Source organism: Spea bombifrons, chromosome 8, assembly GCF_027358695.1.
Source record: "Spea bombifrons isolate aSpeBom1 chromosome 8, aSpeBom1.2.pri, whole genome shotgun sequence".
Lineage (NCBI taxonomy): Eukaryota > Metazoa > Chordata > Amphibia > Anura > Pelobatidae > Spea > Spea bombifrons.
The window spans coordinates 37,073,382-37,086,026 of NC_071094.1; the positions used below are offsets into that span (position 1 = coordinate 37,073,382).

A 12,645-nucleotide genomic window follows, 5' to 3' on the forward strand; every position below is an offset into this window, starting at 1 on the left:
GTCAATTCAGTGTCTCCGATGTCTCCTCAGGAGAAATCTCATAGATTTTTATAATTTTTTTAATAAAATGAGTGTGTCTTTGGAGACTTAGCTTGCATTATACATTAATACAAATAAAAACAGTCACCAGGAACACAGCCGTTGGAAACTAGAGATGCCATTATTTTATTGGGAGGCTGGAGTCATGAAACCTGTATATTGAAGTTTTAGACAGTTCAGTCACATGTCTCCTGGATTCTGAGAAGTTCTGGCAAATAGCACCAACACTCAAAATTGTGATCCAGATAAAGTGTGACCCATCATCTACAACAACTCCACAAAACTCTGCTGTTGCATATAGGTTTCTTTCTATGACGGGCTCGTTTTTCAGTAGGATTGTGATTATTAGTAAAATGTTATCAATACCAACAAAACTTGTTGGCTGTAATAACCTCAACAGCAGTTCCGATTGTCATACTCATACCTGGGAACCTGTGGGCTCCGGCTACTCGTAGCCTGCCCTGGCGTCGGTGGGCGGTTCTGTTGACGTAGGGGGCATTCCCGCTGAAGTCGGGGGCATTCCCGGTGATGTCAGGAGGAGTTCCCATTGACATCGCGGGAAACACCCCAATTTAAAGGGTGTTTAAGCTTAATTATAAATCCCTATTCCATGGCCTGACAATAAAATCACCGCACACGATATGTAATTAGTACATATTTCTCCGTAATGCAACAAAGTTTTCAGAAAAGAGGGTCAGCGGTCCATCGTTACCTTATTTATAGGGCATCTAGTCGAAGGCTGAATCCCTCTCCAAATAGTGACTAAAGCAACATGGAGAGGGCTGGGTAATATAACATTTCAGGGTATAAATCTTTCTCATATTGTGAATTAATGCATATTCTTTCAAAAATACCTTAACAATACTTTGTAAAGTGAATTATCAGCAAAAAATGTATTTCCTTGAACACAGGTTGGGCTTCCTGTAGACCGCTGATTTCATCATATGATTGATTTCTGTTTATGTGAACTTTTTCTTCTAATTTAGGTTGAACCACAAGAACTATCAGAGAACTGTATTTGGGTCAAGGCCAAGGAAGACAGATTTGAACACCCGGATCTCTTTGTAAGACTATCACAGACGTTTGCGACGCACATGAAAGGTGAGAAAATGATTTACAGCGTTTCTTGTAAATAAATGTGAATGTATTTGTGGTGAACGCAAGAAGCCGATGATCTTTGCCTGAACTATGAATTTGTTTGAAGACGTCTCAGTGCCTTTATTGTCCTGGATATTGAGATTCTGTGAAGTTATATTGTCTGATAAGATGCTATTATAACTTAAAAAAAAAAAAAGTATAGCATCATCAACATCGTTATTAATATTTTTGGAGGCTTACTTAGCTTCCTTTATAATCTCTGCTTCTATGATTTACTTTGGATCTTTTCAGAGAAGGCAATAGTCTAAACAAACCCATGCATTCTACTGCATAAGGTAATGCACCTTCTAAATAACAAATAAAACAGCTGATAAAAAACGATGATGTCATATTGTTCTTTATATATGAAGATTAAAGGACAATATCAAAATCCTAAAAAAAAGTTGATACCGGTGGCCTGTTTTCAATAAATAGGATGTAAGATCATAAGAACAGGTATTCTTTTACACAGTACTTGGGTGAATGTCTGTTTTGTGGACTATGGCTTTTAAAGGAAAGCAAGTCAGGCTTACCCAAGCTTATGTCATCCTCTTCTGCTTTCCGTAAGCATCTGTTACCTGTCAAACTATTTGCACCATGTGGCATATCTGCACCTGCTTCGTCTTCAAAAAAGGGGTCCTCCTAAAGCACTATGATACAGAGCGGGGATTTCTCTCTGGACACGTTACAATCCCTGTCCTTGGTGCTGAAGCTTCAGATGTCTCATACGTTGTAGTTTCTTGACATGAACAACTTCCACGAGTGACGATCCCCGTGCTTCCCAGCTGCGCTGCTATTTCCCAACTATACATCAGCGATAAACCCTAAACCCTTTCATTCTTCACAAAGTTACACAGAGATATTTAGTGAGGCACATGATCAGATAAAGCCCAGACTGATAATTTCCTACGTAGTAAAAGAAAGAAAAATAATGCAATATATATATATATATATACATACAATAGTAACTAGTGGTAGCAAAGTGATTCACACACAACTTCACATCTGTTTAATATAGATCAAAGCTAGTCTTATAACAACATGGAAGTTTGGGTTATGAGTAATACATTTGATTATTCCAGCCTCTTTTAATTAATTAATATAATATATATATATATATATATATATACACATACAGTATATAATAACATTTTATATATATATATATATAAAACCTAAGCCATATTTGAATATAAAGAATATAGGTAATTTAACAATGTTGGAAAACTAAAGGTATCAATATAGAGAGAGAGAGAGGGGGGGGGAACATCTTTGTATTTTTATATATATATATATATATATATATATATATATATATATATATATATATATATATATATAAATTGTTATCTTTACCAAACATTGTTAAATCAGCTGTATTCTTTCTATCCGAAGGTCAAATAGGATTTAGGTTTTAAGTGATCACACAGCATCCCAGAACTGACTGTTACATAGCTGGAGTTGATTTGAAGTCAGTAGAATTTTAATACTTCTTCTGTCCATATTTTGTAGTATATGGTAGTTTTCTCATAAAAAGGATTGGAAAAAAGCAGTTGGCGGCTGTAGGCGGCTGACCATTTAGAACACACTATATTGGATTTAATTTTCAACATATTATGTTATAAGCTCAGAACATTACAGATATTACAGGATTTATCAAGCATAGCCAGGCTTTCTACAAGCTCCGTCACAGATTTTACAGTGTGGCACCGTTAAGTATACATAAAGAAATGGGAATTTACCAAAATCCTGTTTTATTAAATAGTAATAAATTATATTCGTGAAGCCTACAACATGTCCTGGATTTAAACTCCCTGAAGTCAACAGAGGTTGTTGAGAGAATAGTTCTCCTGTGCTCCTTGGGCAAGGTGAGAAGATCCCTAAGCCAAGTGTGGCATTATCTGCTTGGACCAGTGTGTTTGGGGGGGTCTAGAGCCTGGCATAGCTGGATCTGGACCTTATTGCCCTAGAGGATTAAGATCTTGCTTAAGATCTTTGGAAGTAACATTTATGGCCCCCAGCTACGGTTTTGTCCACATATCCACATATATATTATTCTAAAAGATTCACATTCAGGTTTATTTGTGCAGAGGTGATGTGATGGAGTCTGATCCTTGAGTCACTGGCTTATAGTTACCAAATGAGGACAACCCTCCGTTGTAGAAACCCAAAGATGTGATGACCACCAGACTTCTTTGAATGTGTGAACGTTTATTTGGGATACAAACAGCTGTAGGAAGAGCAGACAGGCCTGAAAATATTACACACTACAATATACAGTATATACAGACTGATACAAAGGGCAATAAGTGCATTCCTTCTAGAGATTATTACAATTAGCAAAACATCTATTACCTTTACCATAAAAAAGGTAACAATTCAACCATACATAATAGTTTTATATATAATACTGGTTTCGGCAACAATACATGTACACCCTTTGCCCAGAAGTTGACTCCAACACACTCTACTAGTCCAGTTCCTTAAAGCCAGTTGAAGTTTAACCAATGCCCATTTCATATGTCTATCATATGCCTGATGTTTCTCAGGGGGTTCTTTCTGGTAACAAAATGTCTCACAGGCCCTCTAACCAAATGCAAAGAGTCCGAAGTTGAAGATCCTTATAGAGCCATGGCTCCTAAACAGATTATCCTGCTTCATATTGATCTCTATTAATGCATCCTTGTGTGATCTAAAACATTCCCTCCGTCTCCTGCATTCTACATGGATTTTCTTCCAGTCCCTACACATCCATTGACTGTTTCCATGTGGGTCATACGCTTAGGGTGGATTATTACCTTCTTTCTTTTGTTTATTCTTCTTGGATGTCAAAATTCCCTTCGCTTAGTCATATTTCTGGTGATTTGCCATGGATTTGGCATATTTACATATTGACAGAGTTCCAGATGTTCCATTTGAAGCTGTACGAGATATTTCAGCTTATAGTTATAGATATTTAAATATATATATATATTCATTATCGCAGGTCAGCTGAGAGATGACAACCAATGTAGATATTAACCAACTCTGAAAGAGTTGCAAGAAACTCTACAAGTTCATTATTAACTTACATTTTCTGGAGAAGATAAGGTTTGATGTAGAGCATTGATGGGGTTCAGATCTATTTTGTGTATATATATGTAAGTACAGTATTCTTTCTCTGCGCCCCGATTCATTTAATTTAATAAAAATGGTCAGAACAGGGTTTTTTTCTAATTGATAAGATCATTTCCTGAAGCATTGTTTATCAATTAGCTGCATCTTCAAGTTTTTGTAATCTTCATTTAAATACGGTTTACTGACCTCACTTAATTTGACAGGGGCTTTAAAAGCTTATGATGATGGATGATGAGGAATAATAATTAACAATCAATCACTATTTGAGACTGCTCGTTGTCAGCAGTTCTGGGGTTCTGCGAGAGTAAGTGCACTTAGGACATGATTCTGTAATTACTTAAAAGACAAGTTTAATATGGGAACTTCCAAGATTTGTGTTTACAAAAATGATTGAGCCTCACCAAGAGATCCATTCTTTGTCCCTGGCAATTAGTCTGCGAGACGCTAAAACTGCCTTTCAATGAAACATGGCAGCCGAAACAACAGGCACGGATTATTGAAAACATCCATTTTACAAGCCGACCCATAAAAATATTTTATAAATAAATGCTTGGAGAAAATATTTGTATTAAAATGTTTTTGTTTACTCAATACGGGTAAAACTTTGGTCTTGATGACAGTGTATTTGAACGGATTTGAACATATCCCTGAAGTGGAATTGTGATGTCATATAACTTGTTCCAGCAGTGTGTGGCTATTTGATGTTTTTTCATTCATTGTTTTGCATTCATTAACAAAGTGTTTATGGATATTTAAAGATCATTAATGAAAAATGATTTCAATTATTAATGATAATACCTGGGAACTCTCCGGGTTTGACAAGGAGTCTCTGGGTGAAGCCTTGCTTCCCCGGGGCTCCGGGCTACTTCCCTCTTCTCTGGGCAGTGTGGACGTATCCACTCCCTGACCATTAGTATTACCATGGCTGCTTGTTGTTATTATTAATGATTTATTATTATAATTAATGATATATTATTTTTATTATTATTATTATTATTATTATTTCATTGGTTGGCTGAAGTCATTGAATGTATTTGAGATTTAAAATGTGGATAGTAAAGAACATTCCAATGATTTCTTCTTCTTCTCTCCTCGGTCTGCTGTTATCGTTTATATTCAAATAGTATTAATAATCAAAATTAACAGCCAAATTACAAAACATCTATTTTGATTAAGCATTAACAATGAATTAGGTTAGAATGAGTATAAGCCAACGAATGAGTTTATATAAATACAGTAATAGTGATTACACAATAAGGTGCAAAAAATACATAAGGTTCGTACTATCCAGAACTGCCCTGATGTCTTTTTTTACTTTTTATTTATTTTGTTACTTTTTGTTTATTTTTTTTATACCTATTATTACTTATTACATTTAACGCCATCCCATAGTAAAGAAAATGATGTTTGCTGTTATATCACACCATGAAAATCACTAATAATCATAATGGTGTAAAGAAATGAGCGTCCAATGCCATATTTTCTGCCAATTAGTAAGCTAAGAAAAAAGATGTATATACACATTAAAGAAGATTATGCTTGGAACAATATAAATGAAGCACATTAACGAGGAACAGATTTTCCTCCTAAATGTGCCGATTACTTGACCTTCATCTGTGCCATTCTAGTCTTATGCACATATACGGTAAGACCTATTGCTTTTACTCTACAATGCAGGGAGATGGGACGGAATTCTTATAGAATGGAGCAGTTCCTTAGAGTTTCACTTACTGAATTTAACGCTTTGACCCTCCCAGACCCTCCCTAGTAATATTTTTGTAATCATGTAAATATTTACTTAAGTTTTTCCGGGAACACTTAATTGTCATGTGACAGAAAAGCAGGCACTGGTTGTTGGCATATTTCCACTGAAAAAGCTTTTTTATGTGATAAAAATGAAGTAATAAAACAAGACAAGCATAAACTATGCATTATCAACTTAAAAGAAGTTTTTTATGTGCATATTTACCAGATCGGTGCTTCCTTTTGTGAGGACTAACATAACATATGATGTCATGATATAGCCCCATCCAAATTTCATAGGCATTTTCTATAAAAATATAGTCACAGCATACTATATCCATGTTACATGGTCCTTGGTCTTGTCTTATATTCAAGAGAGCCAAATGCCTACCCCATGCATGTTATTTCATGCCGTCTTTTTCCCCCCCCCAAGAAAACCGCTTGGTTGCTAACACAAAGCAAATATAATAGAGCTAAATAAAGAAGCTCAGTTGAAATTCTTCTAAGCAGCACCAAACCTTTGACCACTGTAACATGTATAGGTACATAACATCAATATCTTTTGTTTTGCGGGAAATGTTCAAATATAGATTTTCCAACAGTTTATTTCGAGAAGTACCATCCAACGCTCTCCTACAAAAGTGCTGAATCGTACGTCACCCTCGCTTGGATGATAAAAAGACTTTGGATAGATCTCATCCATCTTTCTGGTGTCCCGGTAATAGGACATTTCCTCGAGGAGCGAAGAGGAAATAATGATGGTTCATCTTAGCCGTGGACACATCCGAGGATGGATGGTTTTTGTAGGGATCGGGAATCCAAGTTAGACCTTTGTTTAGCAAAAAAGAAATAAATAGAAGAAAGTATTGGCATCGCACAGTATTCATTCCAAAGCCAAACTCTGTAATGATAACTAAATCATAAGCAAAAAGTCCTGTTTAACATAATGATTACCCTCATTGGCTTTCTTTCCTTGGTCATCAGGTTGGCTTATGTGTATATTTTTAAAACAATGGTTATTGGAGAGAATTATAACTGCCATGCCTTACGTTCCGTTTGATTTATGAAACAAGGTGACTATAGATTTTTTTTGCATAAAATAGTTTTGGTATCTGGAATTATGAAGACATAAAATATCAGATTCACATAAAAAATCATATTCATAAAACGCCGTTTGATACGGATTTATGATGGCAACGCTTTCCTGACATTTGTCATGTGTTGGGTTTTTTTTCTACCCAGTCCCGGGGCAGATGGGGAGATTAGGATCACAATGTCTGGAACCGACTTTTTTGATTAACTATTACTGCTAAAATCAGTCATTGATCAAACAATCTACATGAACCGCCTGGATTTACTGACCAAGCATTTGTCCATCATGGTTTAGGTTGTGTCTAGGACCAATGGTGTATCTATCTTTGGAGATGTCCTTTGGCTAGTAATGGCCACTAATATCACTTCCCCATTATATATAGATATATATCCTGGAATCCACACAAATAAGCTGGTTTCCAATGAGAAAAAAACAAAACCAGAATATTAATGTCTCGGGGGACTTTGCGTCCCATCATCGTTTGATGCCTGGAAGCAGAAGATCAGTAAATGCAAGGGGCAGGAATAATAGAGGTCTAACCGGCGTTACTTGGGTCAGATGGAAAACAGACTCATTGTTATTCATCCTACGAGGGTTTTATTTTACTTGTGAGTTCTTCGCGCTGAAGCCCTGTCATAGCAATCACCAAAAAGTCATGTTTGGTGGCAGATCTTTATGTTTTGGAGTCCCCGGAGCAGAGATGACACTAATTTAGTATTCCCAGCTCCGTCACATCTTCAGGGTTTGTCGTATGTGAAAAATGTCAATATCCCAGGCTTTAAAACTCCTCCGCGATTTATGTTTTCTGCGGCGCTGAGTGCCACATAATGTAAATCACGAATGATTTACTTATACGCCCAATGCAAATCTCGCTGGGAACAGACAGCCTGCTTTGTTGCGCGGCGCGAAACAATCGGTCTTTGTGCATTGACATCCCTCGTAACTTTCATTCGTTTTAGAGAAAAAAGTTATTGTTGGAGAATAAAGTTTGCTTTTGTATTTAGCTTTTTTTTCTCCCCTCTTCTGTAGTAATTTACAGCACGGATGTCGTCTTCGTTAAGTCTTTTTGATATATTTTCTTCTTTAAAAACGTTAATCAGGAATCGGATACATGTGTTTGAATGTATGATTTTGGGGGTATTTAAAGGAGATTACGGGGGGGGCCATGGAGTACCATTTGTAAATTTTTTTGGACATGAACCACAAATAAGGCATACTGACACCTTTTTCAGTTAAATTAGGAATATCATCGTCTATGATGTCATCCTAAATTATTTTAGGCACACTTCATTGTTTTGTCTTTTTAGAGGTGCGATGTGTCACGCAAAGTACTTTTGTTTTACTGATCCTTTTTGAGATGCTACAACAGATGAATATGAGGGCGTTGATGCTTTGTCAGCCGTTACACGTTACCCGATGTATCAGTTTGTTTCTATTGGTTTAACCGAGTGTATTATATCATAGATACGCTTCGTTCAGTTTAAATAATTATCTATTATTGTCTTGAGTGCTATGCACAGACCCACAAATAAATATTATTATGGCATTTTTTATGGATAGAGGGCAGGTAGCTCAGGCTGAACACGGAAAGGATCCAGTCACTGAGTAAATCTATCTATCTATCTATCTATCTATCTATCTATCTATCTATCTATCCCTTTCTATCTATCGATCTATCTCTCTATTACAATGTCTTCAATACACATATAGGAATTAAAACATAAAAAAATAGATTTAGAGCAGTTCTTTCCTATTACCTTTGGCTTTTTTTACACCTACATGACTCTGATACATAGGCATTGCATAAACCATATTTGATGAAATAAACAATATTCCACTTTTAAGAAATACGTTTCATACCAGTTTATTGATAAACCCATTATTTTTATTCTATATATCATTAGTAGGTCATTTCAGGAAGACTCTTCTTCAGCTTATGTCTGTACGTCCCAATGGGACTGAATGACCTTGGCAATAGCCTCACTCGCACATGAGCCTGTCCGGCCATTGGAAATGTAAAACATGTTCATGCTTCTTCTCTTCACTTTGGTTCTATACACCACGTGCGTCTTCTTCTCTTACTCCGTTACTCGGGTTATAGTCCGACGACAACACGGCTCCCACCGAGCTTTATTTCCATTACGGTTGCATCAGACGAGCAGAAGCTTTGAGCTGTCACCGCGAATCACGTCAAAAAAAAATGCGGGACTATATGTTATTATCCATTTAATATCTCATTCAAGCATGGGTGCACTTCATGAATGTTTTTTTTCCAGTCTTACAATTCTAATCGCCAATGAATTAGCTCTAAAATTAAACTTCTGCTAAATGTATTTCAAATGTGTCTTCTCGAGTCATCGGTAAATTTCTCCTAGTCATTTTGGGATTTTTTTTTTACAAATTCCATTAACCTATTGAGTTGCTCAGCTTTTTTAATAAAATAGGTTAAAAGTCATCAAATTCCATGTGATATCGATAGGGGAGTAGGGAGAACACTACGTTAGTCTTGGCCCATAAAATATAGACCCATAAATCATTGATTTCTTCACTTATTTAAGCATGATACTATTACTGTTTTAATATTTATTTGTATCATTTATTTAGATGTTGTGCAAAGGTGTTTTGGGGCGTATTGGAATCTCTTGGGTAATTAAAATTGATTTGATATGTTATTGAGATTTTAATATACAGCTTTCCAGGACAGACATTTTTTTTTCATTAAAGAATCAATGAGTCCATTCATTTTAAATCCAGAGTAATTTGTTTTTTTTTCAAGGCGGTTTAATGGATCACCCAGCCCCACGAGGTATTTTTGTCCGTTTCAATGGTTTTCGGGGCTAGGGGAAAAAATGTTCTATAGCTTTCAGATGACCCAACTAGAATTTTTATTTGTGCATTAAATTTGCTATTTACTTAAGTTCTAAAGCTGGAAAAAAAATAATTAACTATGAATTTATATATTATTTGGTGGTTACTGTCATAACGACATATGAGAGACAGCAAAGGTGACCGTTCTTAAACTTAGATTTTAGTTATTAAGGTTTTGGGTTTTCGGGGACCATATGATGTCACATGCGGCTTAAATATATCCTAAAACAATTAAGCCAATTAAAAAGATAAGTTGCGATCAGTTTGAATGTATTCGCTTGCTGATGCTTAAAGCTTTACATGGTTGGTCCATTTTCATTAATCATGTTCTTGAAAATCCATTAATCCTAATCAGACGTTTTCCAATATTATTTGGTATTCTGGTTCTGAAAAGATATAACTAAGAGTGTTTTGGGAGGATTACAAAACATGTTTAAATTTAAGTGTTAATCATAACCATCAACTTTTGTTTGAACAAATTAAATTTGTTGATAAAAAACTAAATTAATTTATTCCATATATACTGTATATATTATATATATATATTTATAATATATATATATATATATATATATATATATATATATATAATATATATATATATATTTATAATTTATATATTTATTATATATATATATATATATATATAATATATATATTTATAATATATATATATAAATTTATATAGATATAATATATATATATTTATATATATATATATATATCTAGATATATATATAGATATATATATATATATATATATATCTATATATATCTATATAATATCTAGATATATATATATATATATATATATATATATATATATATATATATATATATTAGACTTTTGCATTAAGATTTAGTGAATGAATCCCTTTGACTACAGCCTCAGTCCTGTCTGCCGTATAACAGATATAATTATTTAGCTTATTTTTAACCCTTTAGATTCCCTTTTTTTGGCACCCCCCTTACTATTTTATTTTTCCCTTTCGGTCTGTAAGTACAGACTGCGGTTCAGTAGTAAGTTTTAATAAAAAAAAAAAATGCTTTTCTTCTAAACTTTGCTAGTCGTAAATCAATGCTCACTGTGTGGTTGAGACTTTGGTTTATGCAAGAGGCAAAAAAACCAACGTATGATAATCCGTCATATCTTTGTAAAAGAACATCGACATTTCAGCAAGCTTCTCTGATTTTTTTTTTCTTCTTCAAATCACCCGGTTGACATCTGCTATAGTTATACTCATTCTAATTGCTATGTTTTGAATATTTAAAACTCGGTTGTTCTGTTTTAACTGGATGTGCATTTTTTAGAACTTTCTATTACTTTTTCACAACCTGTAAACATCAACTACAGATGACAGACAAACCATTATACCATCCGCGTTACGCTTAGACCCTCGAGCTATATTTTTCTCCATATGAAAAGACATTTAAATGGATTAAACGAACTGATGTCATCGATTCCAAGGATGGTCGGCTTAGGTAACATTTTTCAACCCCTATTGATTTATAAATAAAAGTACTGAAATACTTTGCAGAATATAATACTTCCATGAAGTTGCTGAATATGGATGATCGCGGGTAACCTGGTACCAAGGCAGGCCAAGTTCTAAATTCCTGAAGGCCCCCAACGATGACCTAACTCCTCATGACTTTATAGCAGACATGATCACCTACCAAACCGGAAAAGCCATCCTGTGATGCTCATCAGCAGAATGTATCGAGTTGGCCACGTTGAAGTTGCAATGGAGGACTATAGTCCAACAACACAGACCTTCATTGGTTTTATAGCCCACTGGGCTGGTCAGTGGAGATCAGAGGACCTCCTCAACTGGTCCACGATCTCCTTTCCACATATTTGTATGGAGCTCGTATATACCAACATAGAATCGAAACTGTATTAACGTTCAGCTTGGTTTGAACGCAGCATTGTTCTAACGTTCATCTATCTTGTCATCTCCAACACAATCCTTTGTGTTGGGAAAGTTACTTGAAATAAAGGATTCCATTATAACTTGCAACGGTACAAGCATGAAGTCAGATTGATAAATGGTCCCATCACACTGCAGCTAGAAGGACCTAGTCACCCCAGCATTTAGTGGGTTAAATTCCCCATTCCGTAACCTGTCACGTTCTGTAGACACTTCAATCATTTCTTCAAACCGGAATCTCACCAATAAGGAAGATCTCGTGTTCTTGTTCTATTACATCGTTGAATTGGGCGAATTAGTGTTACGGGAAAAGCCATATCAATAACAATTAGTATTAAATATTAAAAAGACTTTATAAACATTATGCAAAAAGGTTCTAAATACGGTATCCAACCACCGGGGTCCAATTTACTAAAGTTTATATCTTACAGTCGTCTGATAAATATTTTGGCTTAAAAGATAGACAATGGTTTTCAAGAAGTAGTTTTAGCCTCGGAAGTATTTTTGTTGTATTTTAGTTTAGTCTCATCGTCTGTCTACGGAATTTGAAATGAAGTTTTTTTTCCCCAACCTCGTATGTCTTAGCCTAATGCATAGTTTTCATAGTTAAATAGTTACAATGTAACGGCCTCCCAGCAGAAGTGGTAGAGGCGAATACAGTAAAAGAATTTTAACATGTATGGGAAAGACATAAAGACCAACAACTGATTAATATCT

The 12,645-nt window shown here is 35.0% G+C and overlaps 1 protein-coding gene across 2 annotated transcripts in view; it reads left to right on the forward strand.

The window, feature by feature from the left end:
- The window catches only part of DIAPH2 (diaphanous related formin 2), a 474,990-nt gene that overhangs the window by 162,730 nt on the left and 299,615 nt on the right, over window positions 1–12,645 (forward strand). For both annotated transcript variants that reach the window (XM_053473146.1, XM_053473147.1), the window contains one exon: window positions 1,026–1,140. In XM_053473146.1, the coding sequence (XP_053329121.1) occupies window positions 1,026–1,140 (115 nt within the window). The remainder of the gene's footprint in view (window positions 1–1,025; window positions 1,141–12,645) is intronic.